The following is a 25,327-nucleotide window of genomic DNA, read 5'->3' as shown; positions in this document are numbered from 1 at the left end:
AAATAAAAAGACAAATATAGCTGTGACCTAACATTGTTTGGCTTTGTTTTGCTTTTTTTTGTCCTGAAACAGAGTCAAGATGTGTTTGAAACCGCATGGGACATTATATCAGCTTGTTACCTGGCAGAATCTTAAAATAAACACTTCAAGGATTAAGAAAAAATCAGTGGAGAAAAAAAAGCCACCCTATGCGTGTACCTATGTTACCATCTATTATATAAGTCATCAGTGTCTACTTAAACAATGTTTTAATTAGCATAATAACTGGAAAAAGAAAACGACCAGCCTATCGAAATTTGACTCAAGATGAGTAATCCAATAACTACAACAATAATACGCGTGTTATTACTATTATCTTCTTGGTTATTTAAACCACCAAAATAATTAGTTATAAGTTTTTTTCCACCAGTGACTGAAGTTGGGGGTAAAAAATGAAAGGCTAAATATGTTATATATTTTTTAAAAACACTGTATGACGCCATTGCTGCGCGACGGACCTGTGGTTGACATGAGAGCAAAAAATCTGCAGTGATCCGGCTCAACGCATCCTTCCTACCTGTTCAAATCGACATAGATTATTCCTGTCGATTTCACGCAAATCATTGACTACAATCCACCGTTTCTTTTAAATATTTGCCTTTTATTTCTCTGAACCGGAAGACCTTAAAGAAATCAAAGTTCGCAAGGAGGTGACATCTGGCTGCTCGACACCTTACTTCATTGAATGAGGGTTAACACCAATTAGCAATTGTTTTGGTTCGATACCCACACAAAATTAAACACGCCCAGCTTTCAGTCGGAAGCAACTGGACACAGTCATTTAAATCTGCAGGTTAACGGTAAGTATACAATTGCGACATCTACGTTAGCTATGAAAGAAATGCAGTAAGCCGGGGTTTTTTATTTTGTTGTTGCTAACATGGTTTCTGCCTACCTAACGCGTAACGTTAGCTAGCAAACGACAACATGGCTAACCAGCTAACCCAATACGTTAGCACGGATAGACAACGGATTATTGAAGACGTCTGGTTATTTCAGGTTGTTGCTTATAGTGGTGCAGTGGCTTTGGCATACCACAGTTACTGACAAAATACCAGTTGCTATTATTATTTAGGTTTAAGTGGTGAAACTATGACGGTGACGCTGCTAGCGCTCAACGCGCATAAGCTAGCTTTGGTAAAGACTATTTCCTGCACCGGAAAGTATTGTTCTCATCATAGAGCAGCTTTTCTCAAATAACTATCTCCTGCACAGGACACAGGTCGCATCAGATGTTTCACTATTAGAAAAGCTATGTCACACAGTAGCTCAGTTATTCTCGTAGCTTTTCTTTAGTACACTAATTTAAATCCACTGTGTAGCTAGCAAGCTAAATTACACATCCGCTCTCCGACCAGGTGCACATGGTAACAAGAGTCCCGGTGTTAACGCAGCGGTTCTTGTTGTGCATGTGAAAGGACAGAAACATGCTGTTTTTAAAAAATAAATAAATACTGAAGAACGTAGTTAAGCATGTGGTTTGCTAAACGCGTGAACTCTGTCTCATTAGCTAATAAAACGAGAATGATTCAATTCCCACCATAGCAACCCAATGGTGTTGTGAATGAACAGATATCAGTGTTCCGTTAGTAGGCCATCGGTCTTTATCATCTTCATGTTGTGTATTTCTTGGAAAAGTGATGCCAGGGCATTTAGCCTGCCACAGGCTGCTTCTGTGAAAATATTACTTTTAAATTAAGGCATACAGGTTGTCATTCCTGGCAGACAGTAGACATGTTTTTCACATGACAAACTACATTTGACGATGCAGTCCACTGCTGGATTACAGCTAAAATATTAGTGTTCACATCTTCTCCTGGTTGGTTTTGTGATTACTGAATCACATAGTAACTGTTGGAATGTCGAGGTCAGACACAGGGCAGAAACTTAATCAGTGTCAGGGCTTCTTGTCCCCACTTCCTCACATTTAACATAAGTTAATGCAGTTTTGATAATGGTTTCCCTAAAGGCAGCCGAATTTACATGATTTTCTGTCCTTTTCTGTCAATAATTATATCTTGTTTAATTAGGGATGCGGCATAGAAATGTGATTATACACATTGTGGTTACATGTTCATCTAACACAGTTTATTAACTATTTATTAATATTTATACTGTGTGTGTGTGTGCGCTCTTTGTCCTTATGTGCAATTCTATTGTGAAAACCAGTGGAGGACTATGGAAGTGGGAGACCCTAGTACCTAGGCCACTCTGCATGGGCCTTAAAATATAACGTATGTTTTTGGGGGAATTTAAAAAAAAAAAAAAAATAGAAAAAAAGATTACTCATCACAGAAAACTCTACCGTGATTGCCATGATGTGGCGTGTGGGACACGTAGATTTGGAATGATACACCAGCACCACCCACGGCACACTTTATGTAAACAAGATTATTGAACATTATCTATAAGAATAGCTTCAGTAAAACAGATGTAAAACAGAACAAGGGGAACGTGTTGCTCTCAGGAGGAGGTGGCAAGAAGGAGCACATATTGGCATCCTGGCTCTGGCTAAATCTACATCTGTCCACTGCAGAGACACCATCCACAACCTGGATGAGTGACTTGTTTAAATTAGTGTATTAGTATTTTATAATTGTAACATTAAATAAAAAGTATGTTAATAGTATACTGGTAGTATAATGTTCAAATATTAATTATATGATGTACTCTATTCATTATAATTTATATTAATAATTTATTAATAGTATACTATATAGCTTACCACTAGTATAATGTTGATCCCCTAGGAGTTTCATTTTTGAGTTCTTTTCATTAATTCAAACCTTGTGCAAGAAAAAGGGCCTGTATAATGGTTAGTCTCTAATTTGTTAATGCTAAGTACTAACTTGCTGATAATCACAACCCCTCATGCAGAACAATACGTTCAACATTTGAAAGTTTGCTGTAGCATGTTAAACTGTTTTTAAAAAGGATCTATTATGCTTTTCCATATTTTCTAGCACATCTATAATGTTACAGTGTCAGATGTCCATGTTAAACCTGGCCAGAGCTTTACATTATGAGGTAAAAGTATTTAAAAGAAATCCCCGTGGGCCAAAACCTCCTGTGACATTGACGAGGTCATCTGCTATATATAAAGTTGACCATGTTTCAACAAAAGGTACCCGATTTATAGCTAAATGTCCAGCTTGCCAAACCCAAACCTTCTTTTTCTTATCCATATTGTCTTTTGTTTTATGGCTTCAACTGCTGAAGACGCATCTCTCCTGCCAGTCCATCTATATTTGAATGATTAGCAGCAGGGGTGGGAGGGTGGAAGATTACGCACACTGTGCTTGTAAATAATTCTTCCGGTTCGTACATATCTATTTTTAGGGTAATATGCGCGTGATATACTTGCACTGTAGAGCAATGCTTCTGAGGTATTTGCACTGTCTTTAAGACACAGAATCGATGCTGGTTTAGTTCAGGCTGACGTTACTGTGACACCGCAGACTAGTGTCCAAGCTTACAACAAAACTTGGTCACTCAAAGCGATGTGTGAGCTGACTGTATGGTTACACCTCCACTGTGGTCTGTTTGTTGTTTGTAGGTGACGAGCTGGCGCAGGTCGTGGGTTGTCCGTGGATAATGCGAGACAGTGGCGGTAGCCTGGCCCAGAACCGCTGGCAGGGAGATCTGGGTCTGACTGCTGTGGGGCAGGACGACACAGGAGGAGGTAGGCATTTTGCTTGTGCTTAATATTGTTTACATTCTAGCTAGGCTTATAGTATTAATCATATTATTATCGATATATCTATAGCACTCACTTCAACATACATGTTATTTGCACTATTCAGGCACAGACTACAATATTGAATGTTACCTATAACCGTGTGTGTGTGTGTGACAGCAGTGTTGTGACAGTGGTCCAATAGACGGACAGAAAAATACTGTTACACTGCAATTCAGCTGAGGACCACAGTGATTTTAGAAAGCTAAGGTTCAAAAAAATGCTGTGATTTTTATGCTAAATGTGTTAAGGCTATTAAATTACTGGTGTTTCATGGGAGCGGTGGTTAAAATATAATTCATAAATAAGGCACTTGCCAAGCATAGAACACAAAGGGCTTTCCAAAAGAAACAAAAAATAAATAAATTGAAACATAGCAATAAAACAAGGCAAGATCAGTTTGTCATAATTTCTATGCATGTAAGAGATGATTCATAGATAAGTTATAGCCATAGACTGCGCGTCTTTAAAATCAGATTTCTGCCGTGAGGAGCTTATTTGTGTATGACATTATCGCTGTCTGTCATACCAGCTAGATCATCGCTGAAAATGTCCCAAAATGTCCTGAGAGTGGGACAAGAGTGGGAACCCTGAAGATATAGCATCTGTATAAAACACTACATTTCTGCAACTAATGGTTGGGTGCTAACTACTCTGCGTAATGGCGATAGTTGAATGTAATCTTATATGAATCATTTTTGCTGAACTTCACAAGCATTTACTTCTTCAGTTCACTTGCCTGGAGCAGGTACAAGCAATGGTTAAATATGTGTTTCAGTCCTCTTCCAAGTGAACTGCATAGCACTCTGTAATCCTGTGATGAAGTCATGGGAAACCACCTTAACACAATCCAAGGAGAGATGGATCGAGTTTAGCTGGACTTGAATGAAGATGCTTCTTCAGTTCTAACTGACCACCTTTAATAGTCGAGCATATGTACTGTTCAAACCATGTCAGTGAACAATGAGGACAAAAAACGAAACAACAAAATAATCGTTCATTAATTGTAATTGAGGGAAAATTTTCAATTAGAGGTGGGCGATATGACAAAAATATCTTATCACAATTCATTTTCATGTTGGTTTTTAAGACTTTTTTTTAAGTTATTGGTTTAAAAGAGAAAAATAACAACTTTATTAAATTGTATACAATGTAGCCTAATGATTCATTCAAACAACAAATAACTGCTTCGTTTTGTTCTTATAACATTTTAAAGATTTTAATATGCAAATGTTTTAAAAACACAAAGACAGGGAAGGACTTGAAGATATTGACTGGCGTTTACAGTAGCCAATAGCGCTGTATGTGTGTTACGCCCCCACCCCATTCTGAGCAGACTGGTTCAGCTCTCATTAGCCATGTTTCCATCGTTAGAAAAGGTTGATGGAAACAGCAAAATTCAAACAAAATACTTAATTTCGGTAAAACCTTTTTACGCTCGCTTGAGGTGGTTTTTGCCTTTGTCGAAAAAGATTAAATGGGAGATGGAAACACTTTTCTGATGTAGCGAATGCACCTCTGATGTGGCTGGTTAACGTTCATTTGTGCTGAGAAAAGAGGTGGATGCAAATCTGGGCAGGTAGCCTTCATCATCTGTTCTGCCAAATTATGCATTCACCTCTTAAAGGTAGCAACTTGCCTGCTTGAAACACATTCCTGAGGACCCCTCTCCATTTTTCTTAGATCAGTGGCCATCAGGTTCATGCAACTAGTTTTGTTTCTGGTTTGGAATCAAATATAATATTATAAATATAATATCTTGTTTATTACAGCCATGTGTAATGTCAACTACTGACGTAACTGCGCTTGCCGTAGCCTGGCTTATTCGCTCCAAACCAGCTGATGGAAACGCACTTATTTCCCAATGTCTTATTTTTTCTTTTTATGCGACATTTCAAAAGTACGCTTAAAATTCGCATGACAATTGGATGGTAACAAGGCTACTGAGTGAACTCTATGGCCGGACCGGGACCCAACACAGCCTCCGAGACTGGCAGAGGCCAGTTTAAGCTGACTCTGGACAGCTAGCTTGCCCGGCTAACAGAGCTAATTAGCTACAGATACAGTTAGTAACGTTAGCTGTTTGCGGTTTAGCAAAAAGTAAATGTATCTGTTCTTAAAGAAATGCTTTAAATCACCTCTGCACTGTATTCCCTGTTGGTCTATGGGTTTGGTCTTGTTCATGCCGTGTTCACTGGGAGACTGCTGAGCGAGGTTTCATTGACCGCACTCACTGACGTTACCCTGGCCTAAAAACCTACAGTTCTTGAGTAGAGGTGTAATTTTAAACACTAAAGCTGATGATACACGGACTGGAGAAGCCTCTTGGATGAGAGTCGAATGTATCAAGTAGTCAAGTCCAGTTGCCCTTGAATCAACCTTCCTTGGATAGCTATGACTCGGATGACTGAGAATCTTGACAGACACCTTCGCCCAAAAAAATAATGGGAAGAGATGGGAGGCATAGCATTTATGATTTAATTTTGCCTGATGAAGGTCTAGCACTGAACTGTTCTGAGCATGTATAACCTGTTCAGATATTCAGGTAGAAATCATTTAATGAGTAGTTGCTCAGGTGAATTGAATTTGTGAGGTGATTTTACTTGAACACTTTACTAATTGACAAATTGTTTGGTATAAAAAAATATCAAAACATTGAAAATTTTCTGTCTGTCAACTTATCAGTGTAATAAATGAATTGTTCCAGCTCAAGCTGTGTTCTGCAACAGTGCTTTTTACGGTAATGTTTTGAGTACATGAGTACATACTTTTAATTACCTTTTGCTTACTTTTTATCTGGTTCATGACCAAGACAGGATGTATTCGTTGTGTCATCTGACTTGCAACACCATCTAGTTTGCAAAGGTGCCCAAAAAAATTTCACCATCTCAACTGATGCTCGCATTTATCTTTAGGTTATCTTATGTGAATATGAATATTAGAAAATGAAACATTTAAATTGTAACTAATACAGACACACCCACAGTTAAAGTTATGAGGAGTATAAGGGTTAGGGTTTGATGACATTTTATCCAATCACATCTGAATCCTTTTCAATCCCTTATCAAATCCCTGGCTCCTCCAGGCTGCATGTCGAAGTGTCCTTGGGCAAGATACTGAACCCCAAATTACCCCTGGTGGCTGTTCCTCCAGTGTATGAATGTGTGTGAATGGTGAATGCGATGTAGTGTAAAAGCGCTTTGAGTGGTCGCGAAGACTAGAAAGGCGCTATACAAATACGGAGCATTTACATTTACGTCTGTTGCACCAACCAAACTTAAGCCTAGGCTTAACTACGCCAAGCAATCAAATTCAATAACTAACAAGAAGAAACAAACATGGAGACAGATAACTGAGGCAATCTATCTAGGTTTAGCTTTCAGAATTCAATTCAATGTGCTTTATTGGCTTGAATGTTTCAGTTAAACAATGTTGCCAAAGCCGTTTGCAGCAAAATCACAAAGTTTTACATTTGAACATAGCTAGAATTAATCCAATCATGACCATTCAATTTAGCAATTGTAAGTTATAACAAAAATAAAAATACAGAAAGTAAACTACAAACAAGAATTATCAAGATTTAACCTGACATGCAGCGAACAGTGCAACAGTTCGCTGAGACAGTCGCTGTCTCTCAGGTTGTGAAACATCCTTATCCTTAACTAAAGTAACTAAACTAGAACTGAAATGGTCAAGTCACTTAATCATTTAGTCCATCAACAGAATCATAATCTGCAATTATTGTAATTGATTATTTGTTATTGGTTTATTGAGTTGCTTTACAACCAAACATTTCCTAGTGCCAGTTTTAATGATGATGATATGCTGTTTGAACTTTATCTACGAACTGTCTGCTCTTATGTCTAAGTGCAACCATTTGTTTATTTGTATCTTAACTGAACACAGTACTTTGTTACATGAAATGAACTCCAGTAGTATTTGGGTCACAATGGCACATAGTTGTACACAGCTGATAAGTAATCATATCTCATGTTTGTGTTTAGGTGGGATCCCTGGAGACCACCTCATAGTCCCAGTGTCAGGCCACAGTGTACCCAGCCCCATGCACCTCAGACTGGGGCAGAAAGAGAAGGCGTGGACAGGCGAGTACGTAGACAAGGAGGATGGGATGGGTAGGATTGAGCCAATAGGTGACGAAAACTATCTGGACGGGGAGGAGGAGGGTGAGTTTGAGGGCGAGGTTTGGAATAACAATGAAGATGAGGAAGAAGAAGAGGAGGAGGAGTTGGAAGAGGATGGAGACCAAGTGGAGGTGGAGTGTGAGATCCCAGACTTTCCCTCCCAGTCCGCCCAGCACCCTCATTCACAACAATACCAACATTATGGACCACAACAGAAGCCAGAAGAAGGCGGTGATGTCCCTGTAGAGGATACTGTCTCCCAGGCAGGATCAGGGAACTTGTTCAGGTCCCACCTCAGCAGGTACAGGGCTGTGAAGAGGCTCAGGCGCTGGCAGCGTTTGCGATCTGGAGGCCTTGGATTTCGGCTCACCCAGCACTGGAAGAGCTGGCGCCAGCGGGCCCAGTGGGTATGCTCCCAAGGGCACCGGTGGAGCCGGAGAGGGCAAAGGTACAATCTGTACGGCAAGCAGAAGAAGATAAAAAGGTTTCAGCAACCGCCGTACACCGATGGAGAGGACGAGGGCAACCATGGGAGGTTCATTGAATCTCAGAGAGGTACTGACATAAACTGCATTTACTTATAAAGGCTAGTCGATGTGGACAGAATAGATTGACTCTTCTATATTTCTATTAACAAATCACATGAGCCTCTTAAAATACTCTCATCATAGTGGGTTTGCCAACGTTACACCCTTCAGAAAGCTGAGAAAAGCCCAAGTGGCTTTTGGGTTATTGTGACTAGATAAATATAATGAAGTTGGAGTTTGTGAAGGTTTATTTCTTTACTTAATAAAATAAATATTGCTCTTATGTAACGTCTAGTTTCACCTGTGTTAAAGTACAGCAACATTAGCAAACTCATGTCCTCCTTCACAGCCCCCAGTGCCTTTTCCCCCAATTTTCTTTATGGAGATTTCACAGATTTTAATCTGGGTTGTCAAAGTATCGAGTTTGATACTTGAGATTATACCATGACACAACATTTTACCTTCACCAGATTGCTCACTTGAAGTCTAAGAATCTTCACAGACTAAAAAATTTGTGTGTGTAATTTCTTTTTCTTTTCTCTGGCAGATAAACAGATAAATGGCTGCTCACCAGACAAGCAAGAGGACAGAGGGAGACGGGAAGTGGAGGTCAAACCAATGGAGCTGGCCCTGACTGAGGAACACGTGACTTGTGTGACAGGTATTCATCAAAGACTGAGGCCTGTTAGCTTATGTTCGCTATTGGTCAGATCGATTTAAAGCTGTTGTTTGTTTTGTTTCTAACAGGATTTTGTCCAGATTAGGGTGTTCACATAATTTGTTATACCTTTTGATATTCACTCTGAAAAAACAAAACACTAGTTAGACAAACAGCACTATGCCAGTGTGGCTATTTTTGGTTATTTGTTTGCTTGTTAGCGTATTTTTATTATATATTTGCTGTTATGTTTCATTTTATATTATTTATTAGCACGTTAGGCCTAGACCCAACGTTAGCCCCTGATGGTTCCATTTTCTTTTTGCTAAGATAATATTAATAAGGCTAACACTGTCATAACCATGATGTAATTAAACTATTTGCTTTTTGATTTGTTAGCTCAAATTGACCTAGGTTATACTTATGATGTAGTCGAAACAGAATGCTTGCTACAATAGCCTAATGATGTCGCTTGAGAAGCGGGCAAATACCAAGCTCACTGGAAATGACAGCTGCATTGCAATTACCTTGTGAAAGTTTTTCTTTTAGTTGAGTTATGAAATCAGTTATTTGACAAAACAGCACCTGCAAAAGCTGTAAAGAGCATAAACCACATTCATATTTACTAGCCCCCGACACCCCTAGGGGATTCATATCTTTCTAACCCCTGATGACTTTGCGTCCCTGAATTCTTGTCCTGCTGTTTGTGAAGATGATGGTTTAATTAAAACGTCTTACGGCTTTCTTGTGTCTCGAAGGTATTCTTGAAGAGTCTCTACAGCACTATGGCAGTTTGATCCCCATCCATGTGGACGACATTGTGGAGAAGCTTCAGGACATCTTCAACGAGAGCTTCTCACAGCCACACAGGTCAGTGTTGTCCAGTGTTCTCCTGTGGGTCATGTCCTGCTAAATGGGCCATAGAAAATAATGGAGCGACACCAAAAATGCACTTAAATTAACTGATTTTATCTACCAACACAAATGAAAATGCAAAAGACATGAGATGTAGATGACAGTATAGTCAGTGGGTGTGGGGAAGTGTGGTGTGGTGGGCAAACTAATAAAGGAACCAAGCAAAACTCATGCAGCTTTAATAGTGACTGGGAGTACTGGGTCCAGGTGCTCCCAGTCAGCCCAAATGGACAGCCCCTCTTACCAATTACACAAACCTGCAAGAGAGGAACAAAGTCCCAGTGGGATCCACAGCAATAACTAAAATACAACCAGGATAAAGTCATGTGAAAAGTAAACAATATGACTAATAGATAACATACTTGCCATCAGGATCCTGTGATGTAGCTATGCTGCCCATGGATAAAGAGGCAGAAAGGACATAAAACTTTAACACAACGATACATCACACAAACACACAGGGCAACGAACCCTACGATATCTCGTCTCACATGTAAAATGTTAAGAACAAAGTGACTGCAACACAACAGACCAACTTATCAAGTGTGGGCATTTCAGGGTCTTTATGGACCTCCACAGGCATACCTGCACTAACATTCACAAAGAGACTCAAAACCCAAATCAGAGCCAACACACACGTACACATACATTTTGCTGTAGGCCAAGATGGAGGCCAGGGGTCGACAAGTGAATGCTCAGCTGGTTCCCCATTCACAGGTTTTTTACATACAGGTGCATCAAAAAGTTGATTTATTTCAGTAATTCCATTCAAAAAATGAAACTTGTATAATGTATACATTGATTCCACACAGACTGATATATTTCAAGTGTTCATTCCTTTTAATTTTGATGATTATAACTGACAACTAATGAAAACCCCAAAATCAGTATCTCAGAAAATTAGAATATTGTGAAAAGGTTCAATATTGAAGACACCTGGTGCCACACTATAATCAGCTAATTAACTCAAAACACCTGCAAAGGCCTTTAAATGGTCTCTCAGTCTAGTTCTGTAGGCTACACAATCATGGGGAAGACTGCTGACTTGACAGCTGTCCAAAAGACGACCATTGACACCTTGCACAAGGAGGGCAAGACACAAAAGGTCGTTGCTAAAGAGGCTGGCTGTTCACAGAACTCTGTGTCCAAGCACATTAATAGAGAGGCGAAGGGAAGGAAAAGATGTGGTAGAAAAAAGTGTATAAGCAACAGGGATAACCGCAGCCTGGAGAGGATTGTGAAACAAAACCCATTCAAAAATGTGGGGGAGATTCACAAAGAGTGGACTGCAGCTGGAGTCAGTGCTTCAAGAACCACCACGCACAGACGTATGCAAGACATGGGCTTCAGCTGTCGCATTCCTTGTGTCAAGCCACTCTTGAACAAGACACTGCGTCAGAAGCGTCTTGCATGGGCTAAAGACAAAGGACTGGACTGCTGCTGAGTGGTCCAAAGTTATGTTCTCAGATGAAAGTAAATTTTGCATTTCCTTTGGAAATCAAGGTCCCAGAGTCTGGAGGAAGAGAGGAGAGGCACAGAATCCACGTTGCTTGAAGTCCAGTGTAAAGTTTCCACAGTCAGTGATGGTTTGGGGAGCCATGTCATCTGCTGGTGTTGGTCCACTGTGTTTTCTGAGGTCCAAGGTCAATGCAGCCGTCTACCAGGAAGTTTTAGAGCACTTCATGCTTCCTGCTGCTGACCAACTTTATGGAGATGCAGATTTCATTTTCCAACAGGACTTGGCACCTGCACACAGTGCCAAAGCTACCAGTACCTGGTTTAAGGACCATGGTATCCCTGTTCTTCATTGGCCAAACTTGCCTGACCTTAACCCTATAGAAAATCTATGGGGTATTGTGAAGAGGAAGATGCGATACGCCAGACCCAACAATACGGAAGAGCTGAAGGCCACTATCAGAGCAACCTGGGCTCTCATAACACCTGAGCAGTGCCACAGACTGATGGACTCCATGCCACGCCGCATTGCTGCAGTAATTCAGGCAAAAGAAGCCCCAACTAAGTATTGAGTGCTGTACATGCTCATACTTTTCATGTTCATACTTTTCAGTTGGCCATCATTTCTAATTCATTCCTTTTTTTTGTATTGGTCTTAAGTAATATTCTAATTTTCAGAGATACTGATTTTGGGATTTTCATTAGTTGTCAGTTTCAATCATCACAATTAAATGAAATAAACATTTGAAATATATCAGTCTGTGTGGAATGAATGAATGAATGAATATAATATCGAAGTTTCACTTTTTGAATGGAATAAATAAATCATGGAATAAATCAACTTTTTGATGATATTCTAATTATATGACCAGCACCTGTACAATTTGCCTCAGCCTGCTGTTTAAGTACCAACTCTGCGTTGGGGACAGAAAGTGGGCAGACAAGGTTTTGCAGCGGAGCAGTTGGAACAGACAAACACAGACATAGGCACCTGTGTCCGTCAGGATGAAAGGAACCAAAGATTTTTCACAGGCACGTGTTTTATTACTTTCTGGAAGAGAAGCAAACCACTTTCTTAAAAAAGTTGCATAGGTGTCCTCAACCAGGGCTGGAACTTAACACCCGCAAGCGCCAAATGTGGGTAGATTTTCCGTTTGGCGGCTAAATGTTGGAAGGCTACTTGTCACATTGGCGGCTAAATGTATTTGATACGATATCCCCAAATAATATCTATTTGATGCAGCCTAACAGCAGATCAACGTTGTTGTTTGTTGTGTGTCGCAGTTAAATTGGTCCCTGCTGTACCAAGGGATCTTTAGGGCCCGTGTCCACCAAAGCTTTTTTTGCCACCTGAAAACACCAGCTACTCTTCTGAAAACGCCCAGCAGGGAGCGCTAGTGGGTGTTTTTGAGACGCAGGGTTTTTACGTTTGGTTGCTATGATACATTTGTTGCAAGTGGTTCTACCTCACTTTACCGGATGTAAAAATGTCAACACAGAGTAGAGTCCTTCCTCTGTCTGAAGAGAAGGCTGAAGCAGGTAGAGAGCGAGAGGACGGACTTGCCCTATGTGGGTTCATGAGATTTTGTGGGCGAGGAAACATCTCTGCGAATACCACCGCTTAGTCCAAGAGCTGAGGTTCGACAAGTCCGGTTCCAGGATAGTGATCATTGCTACAGTGTGGTATTTGTCCTGCCCCTCCTATTTGTCCTGTGATTGTCCAGCTGAGTAAAAAGTGACAGTGACAAACGCAGCATTTTTCCCAAAGTTCAAAATTTTTAAACTTCCGGCGATTGGGGGTTTCCCTTATTTTTAAATCCCATTGTTAACAGGTATGGTAATGTTGGACATTTACCAGGTTTAGTAACCAAACCAACAACACATAAACTTCTGACAAAAAGGAGGCTCAAGCAGAACAATTATTAATTGTTGAGGAGACTTAAGTTCAATGATTTAATAAGCATCTTGTAAGGTTATAAAAAAAATTACTGTTATGTCTTAAGTACATTTAATAGCAATAAAATCAATATGGCATCTTCTTTAAATTTGTATTCGACATATTACCTTATTATCTCAATTAAAGGACTGAAACAAATGTGTACGTGAACGTAAAAAAGGCAAGTTATTTTGGCGGGTAAACGATAAGCTTGGACGGTGTATTTTTTTTTCGTCTAGCAGTCCCTTTGGCAGACGAGCCAAAAAGTTAATTTCCACCCGTCTTCAACGCTCGGGGGGGCCCCTTCTGACCCTGCATACAAGGAAACTCACAACCCACTTTTGGCAAAGGAGCGTCGGCAGCAGCAGGTCTTACATTAGCAGGTCTTACATTAGCTTGTTTTTTTTTTTAACTGCAGTGCACATCAGCCAGCTTTCCAGTGCTGTTTTTGACAAAAGTTAGATATTTTCTCACCCTACGGTGTGACCTCCTTGTTCACATGTGTCCCTTCTGTGGAGGCACTGCTTGCCTGCCTGTCTGTTCACACGTGGAGTGCCATGTGCCACTATTGGAGCCAAGTTTCCCAGATTCTGATAGGTTGTTAAATGTCATTTCAGTGTTGATTAATACCAGTGGTTAAATTAAATATTAAAAAACGTTTTCAAATAAATTCAATGAAACAGATGAGCTGCAGCGAGACTAAACTAGATTATAGTCAGTTGACCACTAGAACAGCACACAATTTAAATGTTTTTAAGCCTAACTCTAGCACTCTTGAAGGAAGATACCCCAAGAAGTCAGAATGCACGCTGGAACGTCTCTTAACTTTTCATTCATTCCATATGCATATTTGACATTGCAAATGGGAATTAAATTATAAGTCGCATTGTAGGTTATAAAAGGCAGAATAATTCTACATAGTGATGGCGAGATGAAGCTTCATGAAGCATTGAAGCTTTCCATCCAGTTGGTTCACTCATGGGCCGAAGCTTAATGGTGCTTCATTTGCTCTAGTGTGTCATCAAGTGGACAATCAATGTAAAACAGGAAAAGTGATTATAATGGAACCACGGCTTTGGTGTGTGAAGCTTTGAATTGAATAAATTAATGAATGATGTTTGATGCCAATACATAAATGATTAACTTTTTTAATTAATAAGGTGTCTGTGTTTATGATACAAACCAAGTAACACAAGCACAGTCACATCATAACCCTCTCCCTTGTTTCCACTTTCCCTTTTGACCTTGTCATTGTGACTTTAGATAATACAGACAACATTTAATTCATTTTTATTTAAAATAACTTTTAAGATGGTTTCTTTTTTGTAGATTATTATACCTGCTTTAGAAAATAATTGTTAGGGTAATATGGGGTAAGAGCCCCTAGTTTAATTCTTACATAAAACACAAAATGTCAAAACTGGCGCTAGTCTTACTCAACTAAAAATGTCCTCTGTTTCATCACAATTTTTGAAGTTATTTGATCAAAGCAATTCTGACATAAGTTGATCAAATATCAAAAGTCCACAAAATGTTGTGGAGGGTCCGTTGCATTTTGCTGCTCCTTTGGAATCGCATGCCAAACTCTCAAACCATTTCCTGAATCAGTCACGTAGTACGACTGGCTCGCGAGGCTTCGAACGTCACCACATATGTCACCAACACAGGCTGATATGGTGGGTGTGTCACAGGTGTTACCAAATCAGTGGCAACAAGTTTGTAAACACAACAGTGTTAAGAAGGCAGGGAAATGCAGCGTGCTTGCGTACAAACAGTGTGTTCAGGGAACCACCGTTAAAGCAACAGATGTTTTGATAACATGCAGCTCAGCTGGAGGAAAAGTCCAGAAGACAAGTTGTGTTTTTTTTTCGGTGACTTTATCCAGCCTAGCCTACAGCTACTGATGGAGAAACTCACTGAAGCGGACATACAGGGAGAGAGAGACGGTAAAGCCCCTTTTCCACTGCAAGGTACCAGCTCTACTCGCCTTCTTTTGGTTTTCCATTGTGTAAAAGTTGTACTTGTACCTACTACCAGGTACTTTCTTCGTATCACCTCCGTCTTATCTGTCTTTACATCCTGAGTAATGTTGAAACGTTTTTAAAAAATCAAGAGACAGCTGTGTGTGCGTCCCTGGTGTGTGTGTCGCATTGAATATTACACCGCGGCAGTTGTTTGTGGCGTCGCTATGACGAGCAGCTAGATTGAGGGGTACTATCTGCAATGGAAAACGGAGGACGGCCAAGTTGAGGCAAGTTGAGCTGGTAATGGAAAAACGGCATAAGAAGCGGGGAACGCTGACGTGTTTGGAGCGGAGACGTTAGGTCTGTGAGAGGGAAGAGAACTGAGGGAGGCGAGTGAGTGATACTTAATACCCCCCCCAGCCTGCTTAGCAGAAAATGCCAATATATTTTATACTGGAATTCTGCCTAACAGTACCGGAATATGACTTTTTGGCCATATCGCCCAGCCCTACTATGTACGCGAATGAATTATGTAAATAACTTTCTAATGTGTCCATGTGTTCGACTTGTTCCTCTTTAGGAAAGCAGTGGTCCAGCACCTAATACAATCCTTCCAGCGTTCTTCAGGATCGGCCCTGGCGAAAACATTCAGAGTCAACTACAAACGCCATGTTCTGACAATGGATGACCTAGGCACTCTGTACGGACAGAACTGGCTCAACGACCAGGTACAAAAGTACACACTCTAAAACACTATGGCCTTAAAACAATAGACCTTTTTCATGGCATTTTGACTTGTCATAGCACATAGAATTCATGTACTGCTACTTGATCCTTAGGCTCCTAAGGATTATTAAAATGTGTCTGGAAAGCAATGACGTGCCAAAGAATATGCTGTCACTTAAAACGTTGTCCTGGAACTATGAAAGATGAATCAGTTGTTCATAAAAGTAAACTGCATCCATTTGGTATCCCCGCTCATCCTTTGGAGGGTTGTAGCTGACGAGAGGGCAAGATGTACACCCTGGTCAGTCAGTCAATTGGCTGACACGCAGAGATGGACAACCATTCACGGCAATAGAAAGTTCAGTTTAGAATGAACCTAAACTGCACGTCTTGTCTGGGAGGAAGTCAGACAAAACCCACAGAGAGAACGCAGGCAGGATACATTTACATCATTTCTACTTTCCCTAAAACATTTGCGCTATTATAATAAATAATAATTGTCACATATACAGTTATACACAGTACAAGGTGTTTGAAATCCATTCTCTGCTTTTAACCCATTCTAATTAGCAGCAGTGGGCAGCCACTGTGCAGCACCCGGGGAGCATTTAGGGGTTAAGGGCCTTGCCCAAGGGCACCTTTGCTAGTGCCCAGGAGGTGAACTGGCACCTCTGCAGCTACCACTCCACATTCCGTACGACTGGTCCGTGCTGGACCTGAGCTGGCCATCCACCTGTTCTCCACGGACTGAGCAATTGCCGCCACTTAATGTGGCATTGCTGAAGAATTGATGATGTTTTGAAGGCAAAGGGTGATCACACCAAATAATGATGTGATTTAGATTTAACTTTTTTCTGGCTCACTTTGCATTTTGTTAATTGATAAAAAAATCCATTAAAATGTCTTTACAAAAAATGGGTTACAAAATGGGTTAAAGACCCATTTTGTAATTGCTGCTCACTGATCAGAAAAGTTGTGAAAAGTTTCAAACTGCCTTTACATATGGAATCTTTCTTTTGCTATTGTTTTTATTCAGGTTATGAACATGTATGGTGACCTGGTCATGGACTCAGTGCCAGAGAAGGTAAGGAAATAACCAATGATGTATTATAGGGGCTCTTCACTGATAAAGGGAGCTTTCCAACGTCTGAAAAATAGCCCTATCAGGTTGGGCTTGAGACATCAAATTCTTGAAAGGTTAGCTTATATTACAAACTCAGGTTGTGGGGTGTCAAAGATGTGGGCATTTAGGATGCAGGGGATGTGTTGGAAATGGCAATCCAGCATTTCTCCATCTTGACTTGCGGTTTAAGTCAGATTAAAGCCACATGCTGCATTTTCTGGGTTCCAAGCACATCGTTTGACATAAGCTTTGTACAACTTTGTTCACACATGATGACACTACTGCTTTAAGACATTACAGCCCCTTTTCAAATGAATGTAACTCATTTGATTGTCAGTGTGTCTCACCTGGAATTACATGGAAGTGTGACCGCAGTACTTACAACCTGAGTGTGTTTTATTGCTGGATACATTTACGTTGATACATTTGGCTTTTATCTAAAGTGACTTACATTTGAGGGACAACATACATGCATCAATAAAGTAAGAGATCTACAAGAGACAGGAAGAGCAGCAATAACTACTACTAAGAGCGATTGGCGTGTAGGTCTCAATACCCAGGGGAAGCAGTGTTTCCCACAGGATTTTAAGGGGGCTTTCACACCTGCCTCATTTAGTTTGGTTGAATCACACTAGAGTTCGTTTTCCCCCTTGATGCGGTTCGTTTGGGCAGGTGTGAATGCAGCAATCGCACTTGGGTGCGCACCAAAAGCGGACCAAACAAGCTTCAAACACTTTCAAACAAACTCTGGTGCGGTTCGCTTGTGGTGTGAAAGCAAACGAACCAAACACAGGATTTTATGATAGCAGAGATGTGATCTGAGCATTATTTCCAAAGCTAAACCACTAATAAATCCATCGTCTGACCGTGAAATGCGTTCAGCGATCTTATAATTGATCTGCATAAGCCGCTATGTTTCTGAAAATCATTTTGTAAGGTATAGTCTACTTGTCATGTTTTTCCAAAAACCCTAAATCAAAGAATAGAATAGGTAAATTCCCTAACATGTTGTTGTTGTTGTTGTTGTTTTACTTATAATGGACACATGTAATATGTTTTATACTTTAAGTGAATTTCATCCAATTAATTTTATTTCCATACTGTTTAGATACCTTATTTTGAAAACCGGGCCTTGTCACATTTGTATCCATGCGCTAAGTTCATTAAGTCTAGAGTCAATTTGATAAATAATGTTGCATGTGGTTCTCGTATCGCATAACATGGAGACTTCACAGCTTCTCTTCAGGTAGAACTCTCAAACTGCAACACTTGTCTTTGTAAAGAGAGAGAAACTGACAGGATAAAGTTGCTAACCTGCCTGTCAGCTCGCTCTGGTCCGTTTCAGTGGATTTACCATGAAGGCTTTAATACGTTTGCACTCCAAATGTAGGCGCCGCTTGCTTAGTCGCCTTCTCACAAACGAGTGACAGAAACAGGCCGTTAACGACACCGTAGTTACCTAAGAATAAAAGTGGTTGTCTCGAGTCAAATGCCAAAGTGTGCGAGCTTACAGTAGCAGCGGCGCAAAACACAACTTTAGAGGTCTGAAATGTAATTATGAGAAAATATTTTTGGTTCATTTCTGAAACTGTGGCGGAGCAAATTAGACTATGGCGGGCCGCCGTGGTCTCGTTAATTAATGGGAAGCACTGGGAAGAAGTAAGAGTCAACAAACAGTGCAACCATTACAAGAGAACTGTAAGGAGATAGAAAAAGAAGAAGATGGGATTGGTGAAGAAGCATTAGTGACTTGGGGGGCCATGGGGAGCCAGTGTAGGTTGTTGAGTTAATCGAAAAACAGAAGCGCTGCCGCCTTCTCAACCATTTGTAGGGGTTTCACTGCACAAGCTGGAAGACCCACTACAAGTAGTTCAGAATGAACAGAAGGATACATGGATCGTTTTTGGATGCATTTCGAGAATGCATTATTTCAAACACGGGTGGGTGGAAAAGTAGCAAGACACAATATGAACATCTGGGCTTATTGGGATATGTGGCCCTGCTCGTGTCACAGTCACAAGGTAGATTTTAGAATCGCGTAGTAACAGAAGGATATCTAATTGACAGTGGCTTTATTGAACTACATTGAAACCCAAAAATAGTGATCACAGTACCAGGCAGAGTTGGCCCTGTGTGTCTCTAATCTGTGAAGATGAGCCATGTTTTATATGCTCTAATGTCAAGACAACGTGCATTAACTGATTCAGGTATTTAGACCTAATTTCAATACAGCTACAGTAAATGGTAACTCACTTTGTGACTTACAATTTGTGAAACCCTGCCTTTAAATCAGTTGTTAATTTAGAAATTGGGGATTTAAAGTAGTTTCATTATGTTTCAGTTATTTGAAGAAACACTGTCTTCAAACATTGTTCACCATTTTACTATTTTAAAAAGCTCCCTATTAGACATTAGCTGTTGAAGAGTTCATGATGCCATGTTTTATCTCATGCATGTTTTATCTCATGCTGTCATCTACTCTATATCTTTTTCCTCTGTTCTCTTCCTCAGGTTCACTTTTTCAACAGCTTCTTTTATGATAAGCTAAGGACAAAAGGCTATGAAGGAGTCAAACGATGGACAAAAAATGTAAGTGGCTGTCACAATCTTCCTGCTCTTTAAACTTTTCAATTAAGTTGTTCGAAGAATTTTCTTGAAGTTATGGGTAGTGCTTAACACATTGTCTTTTTTTATGTTAATATATAGCTATCTTTTAATTTTAATTTAGGTCCACATAGAGATGTAAAATTACTGTAATGGTAGTGGGATTGATACAGACACGAATAAAAAATAATAGTAATAATAATGATAGCAATAATAATGAAAATAATAATATTAGGACTAAAAATAGTAATTTTAGCAGCTAATATTGAGGAATGCGGTGCAGCAGGAAGCCTGCAACCACAGATCCAGACCCCACACCTCCGGAGGCAGAAAACTTCTGCACAGTAACATGCATTAATGGGATACAAATACAAACAAATCCAGAGGGAGAGGAGAGGGAGGCTCAGTGCATCATGGGAAGTTTCCTGGCAGTCAAAGCCTATAGCTGCATAACTAAGGGATGGTTGCCCACCTAAGTGTGCCAACAGACATGGCATCTGTACCAGCTCTTTCTCATCTGCATGGTTGATTACATTGCAACGGCTATGTGGAACAATGCTGACTCCACTTTCTCTGTATTTTTAAGTGGTAGGAGGTGGTGTGGAATTAATTTATTATATAAATCTATATTATATATGCATAGCATAACACAATTTTATTTATATCTGTTGTCTCTCATTTTACTTATTTGTCCCTCGTCTCTTCTCGCCATACTTTCCTACCGTCAGGTTGACATCTTTCAGAAGGATCTTTTGTTGATCCCTATCCACTTGGAGGTGCACTGGTCGCTGGTCAGTGTTGACATACCTCGTCGAGCCATCACTTACTTTGACTCTCAACGGACCCTCAACAGACGCTGCCCAAAGGTAGGACTGGACAGCAACACCAAGCTTGTAGATAATCTTTAGAAATTAAGAGACCCTCTGTGACTGGACTATTGTAATGTGATTTACAGGTAAGCTTTCTGTCCAGGCTGCCTTCATGTAACTGATCTGATCTACAGATACAAGATCAATGGGACATTCAAACGATTCCCATCTTAACCTTAAAATAAAAAATAAAATAATGTCCCAGCAAACAGTCCAGCTGTAGCCCTGGTTCAAGTGGGTTTAACTTAACATGATAATATAATATAGTACTTTGGAGCAGTCTTCAGTCTGTTTAATTGTCTTAATTTCTAATCATAGTGGGTTCACTTGTTTTTATGTTATCAAAGTGTTTTCTTTTTTTTATAATGAAATCTTTAGTATCATCATTTTGTGTCACTGTTAAAAATAAAAAAAACAGGAGCCTGTGCCCTCTGTGAATCCTTTTCTGTTGTTGTTTCCAGCACATTTTTAAGTACCTGCAAGCAGAGGCCATCAAAAAAGACCAGCAAGACTTTTTGACAGGATGGAAAGGCTTTTTCAAAATGGTGAGATACTTTTTTTATTCGACTTTGACACAGATTTAGGTTACTCATTTCACAAAGAGTTACGTTAGTCACTTTGAGGAAAATTGGGTTTCTGCATGTCATACATTATTATGGCTGTGTTTTGCATTTCAACAATTGTACCGTGTGTATGTTGCAGAATGTGGGTCGTCAAAACAACGACAGTGACTGTGGGGCTTTTGTGCTGCAGGTGAGTGCGTCATGTCTTTGCCCACCACGTGCAGATGAATGTGAAACCTTGTGGTTTTTAGCCTCACATTCAAATGAATATTGTGTAAGGGCGGCACAATTAATTATATTAACATCTTAATTCAGGCCTCTATGTGATCTCATATCCATTCTCCCAACTTCACAACACATCTCCAGCCACTCCAGAGGCTACGGCTTTGACTGTGCAAGCACTTACCCTACATCTTGTGGTATATTTAGCTAACTCAACCAACACTGACATGCCAATTTGGGGAAGTGTGCTTTCCCTTCCTAATGGACCACCATGTTTCTGTTTGTGGGTAGGCCAGCCTACCCCAGTGAGTGGCCCTTCAGTAACTTTGTCAGCCAGCAAGCATGTTAAGCATCTATGGAGCGGGTCGCTCAGCACTGCAGAAAGACACACGTACTGGCTTTTTTTGCGGACTGTGTGAATGCACTATTACAAATGTGTTGTTGTGAATCTGTTCTTCCTGTAGCACAAAAACTTTATTTTTTTTCTTTCCCTCCTCATTTCTCCTCGATCCACGATCCTGTAGTACTGCAAGTGTCTGGCATTAGGGCAGCCGTTCAGCTTTGGCCAGCTGGATATGCCCCGGCTGAGGAGGCAAATGTACAAAGAACTGTGTCACTGCAAGCTCACCCTGTGACCCATCACCCTCATCCCAGCCCACCATCTCCACCTGCTCCCACCCCTGACCCTAACAAGATGGAGGGACAATGATGTAACAAGAAGAGGACACGGGGAGCAAATGATTGACTGGAAAAAGAGAAAACTTTTCAAAAACTTTTGTTTTTCTCTGCCAACATCCAGAGAAAGTACTCCTTCTGTTGTAGGTGGTGTCATTGTTTTGCTTTGTTTTGTCTCTCTTTACTTCCCTCTCTCCACCCTTTGAAAACTTCAATTTAATTTCCATGTCATTGTTATTCCTTTGTGGTTGACAGAGGCCAAGACTAGCTTCCGTTTTGGGAATGTGCTAATCATCCAACCTATCGTAGTCCAGTTGTGTTTTTCTGAATGGGAGCATGAAGAAATATCTAAATAATCCAGTCCAGATTAAAGCTTGGTCAAACCTGATTTATTACGGTCATGTAAGATGCCTGAGCACTGACTGCAGGGGTAGCATGGTTGGATGGCAAAATTATTTGAACCAGTCTGTGTAAGCTTGTGGTTAAATTGTACCAGTGGATCTCCATGCCTGCCATCCATCCAGTCCATCCAATATGTTGTGACTCATTCCAAACATCCAAAGTATGAAAGCCGACATCTTTAAAAAGCAACATAGAAACATAAAAATACACTCCCCCCATGCTACAGCCAATCTTGTGTTGACAATGCTATCCAGTCAGCACTTAATCATTTCCACTGTAGTGATGTGACATTTCCAATGTATAATATTTGTTTAACAATTTCCTACAAGCTATTTAGATGTCAGAATCAGAATTTACACATCTGTGGAACACACCACATATTTACCCCTTAGCCCGGAAACGTCCTCTGCCTCCATCACTCTTCCCAGTTATAGATATAAAGAAAAAAAAAAAGAAATCTTCATGTGTGGAGACTGGATCTGCATCTGTGGATCACCACCTAAACAAGCCAGAGTGACACATTGGCCCAAAGAAGGGGTATCTTTACATTGCATTAATCTTTTTCCGTGTTTTATCTCCGTCAGTAAATGTGTTGATATGCTTATTGCTTTAAACAAACGGTGTTAAAAGGAGGACTACTAATTTGAGTTATTTTCAGAGTTAAGTACAAAAGAGATCCTCTGGTTAGTATTTCTTTGAACGTTTTAAGAGCCATTTTGGTGAGGACCACGACTGCTACACACAGATCCAGTATGTCCACAGTGGAGTTACAGTACCCTCCTCTTCTTTTTATAATGAAAGAAAACTTTCTTGACAGCTGTGTTTTTGATTTTTTTTTTTTTTTTTTCGAACAGGAGTTGATGCAACAGAGTTGACAGTTTTATATATCTTCTACAATGCATTATGGTTGCTAAAAATAAAAATACACGGCAAACAAGTGGTTGTGCATTTTATCACTGCTAATCCATGGGCATTAGCTAGGTATGCTGACATGATTTACATGTTCTCCTGTGTAGTACGTTTGCCAAAGTACACAATTAGGGTACTTTCACATTGAAATATTGTACATTTTATTCACTTCATGTATCTGACACGTCTAGTTACAAGTTACTTTGCAAATTAAGATTTGATATAAAAAGCACTTGATGGGCTTGAAAAATATGATGCATTGTCATTGATTAAATTATCCAACAATATATTAAATGGTTAAAATGATCTCTCACACAGTGGGCTGATACGTGAATACCACATACCGTCCGGCCAGGAGACTCTTTGTTGCATGTCAGGACCCCCCTCCCCATGTTTTGTTTTCTACACTGACTTTCAAATGAAGGCAAAATGGCTGTTGTCCTTTTTGTTGTCCTTTTTTTTTTGTTTAACAGCATAAGAGTAATAGGAAACAGAAAAAGAGAGAGGGTATGTCATGACATATGACAAAGGTTCCCATTGTAATCAAACTGTGAAAGTGGCAGTCACACATGCGTCTTATTCAACCTCTAGAATATTACTGAGCATGCAGGAATGACTTTCTTTTTAAGGTGACCCACAACTTCTAGTTCATCATAATGACTGAGTATGAATGAAGTGCATGTCCTTTAAGACAAACTTTTTTCCCCACTATCATCCCCCATCAATGCATTTATTCAGCATTAGCAGGGTTGGCGTCAGGGCAGGGCAGACCACTCAACTGCAGTCACCGAGAAACTTCACACAGCCTTTCTCCTCTGTCATCGTCTTGCTGGATCTTTCAGCAGGTTTGCTTGCATGTGCCATCCGGCCTCTGCAGTGCATCCAGATTGCAGCAGCCGAGCTGGTCTTTAAACTACCCAACTTCTACCACTCTACACGGCTACTTGAATCCCATTCTAGACCCTGGTACTTGCCTACCACGCTGCAAATGGTTCTGACCCCCCCTACATACGGGACATGGTCAAACCATACACCCAGCTCCGTCCACTATAAGCTCTGCTACTGCCAATCGGCTTGCTACTCCCTCACTGCGACCCTCGTCAGATTGCACCATGGTCTGTTAGAAAACTGTCTCTTTCTATCTTTTATTGTTTCTAAATGGATTACTTGAAGCAGCGTTTTCGATGAAGTGGGTTTACTTGCATGATTCTTGCAATTTGTTGTTTTATCCACATGGTTGAATGCGCTTGTATTGTAAGTCACTTTGGATGAAAGTGTCAGCTTGTTACATGTAATGAATAGTACGTACGCAGACTGGTGACGACAACAGGAGATCATTTATTTAATTTATTTTTTCACCTTTGTTAGTCTGGGAAGCTTCACTGAGAGCAATGCTCTCTTCTTTTAAGAACACACTGATTATACTCATAGTGTTGCACATTCACGCCTGAAGCCGCCAGGTTCAACCACCTGATGGCTGGCAGACTTTGCAGCTTCGCTGGAGCTGTTGGGGGTTAAGGGCCTTGGTCAAGGGCACTTCAGTAGACTGGAAAATAATCCTGTCGATCTAGGGATCGAACCGACAATGTTCTGGTCACAAAGTTTAGGCCACCACTGCCTAAAGGTTAGAGAGATAGGAAAATGGACTGCACTTACAGAGTGCCAGACAGCGCTACGCCATCTCACATTCACTAGTTCTCATACACTGAGCTAATATTTATACACACTAACAAATTGGGAGCAATTTGATGTTCAGTATCTTGTTCAAGGACACTTTGACATGAAGATGGGGACTGAACCACCGGCTTTCTGATTAGTGAACAACCTGCTCTTCATTCTGAGCCATCATCAGGAACCGCTAT

General features: G+C 40.4%; 1 protein-coding gene across 1 annotated transcript; it reads left to right on the top strand.

Moving 5' to 3' along the window:
• Window positions 1–525: 525 nt before the first annotated feature.
• senp3b (SUMO specific peptidase 3b) lies at window positions 526–23,493 on the top strand. Its single transcript, XM_038731526.1, has 12 exons — window positions 526–839; window positions 3,596–3,721; window positions 7,780–8,472; window positions 8,992–9,105; window positions 9,861–9,972; window positions 15,953–16,100; window positions 17,135–17,182; window positions 19,733–19,810; window positions 20,554–20,691; window positions 21,156–21,239; window positions 21,397–21,447; window positions 22,004–23,493. The coding sequence occupies exons 2-12, from the start codon at window positions 3,634–3,636 to the stop codon at window positions 22,112–22,114; spliced, it is 1,665 nt and encodes a 554-aa protein (XP_038587454.1). The 5' UTR covers window positions 526–839; window positions 3,596–3,633; the 3' UTR covers window positions 22,115–23,493.
• Window positions 23,494–25,327: the final 1,834 nt, after the last annotated feature.

The sequence above is a fragment of the Micropterus salmoides genome, unplaced genomic scaffold (genome assembly GCF_014851395.1).
Source record: "Micropterus salmoides isolate LMB-PRFRI ecotype aquatic unplaced genomic scaffold, ASM1485139v1 Ms_hic_scaffold_2, whole genome shotgun sequence".
NCBI lineage: Eukaryota > Metazoa > Chordata > Actinopteri > Centrarchiformes > Centrarchidae > Micropterus > Micropterus salmoides.
This window is presented reverse-complemented; position numbering and strand designations above follow the sequence as displayed.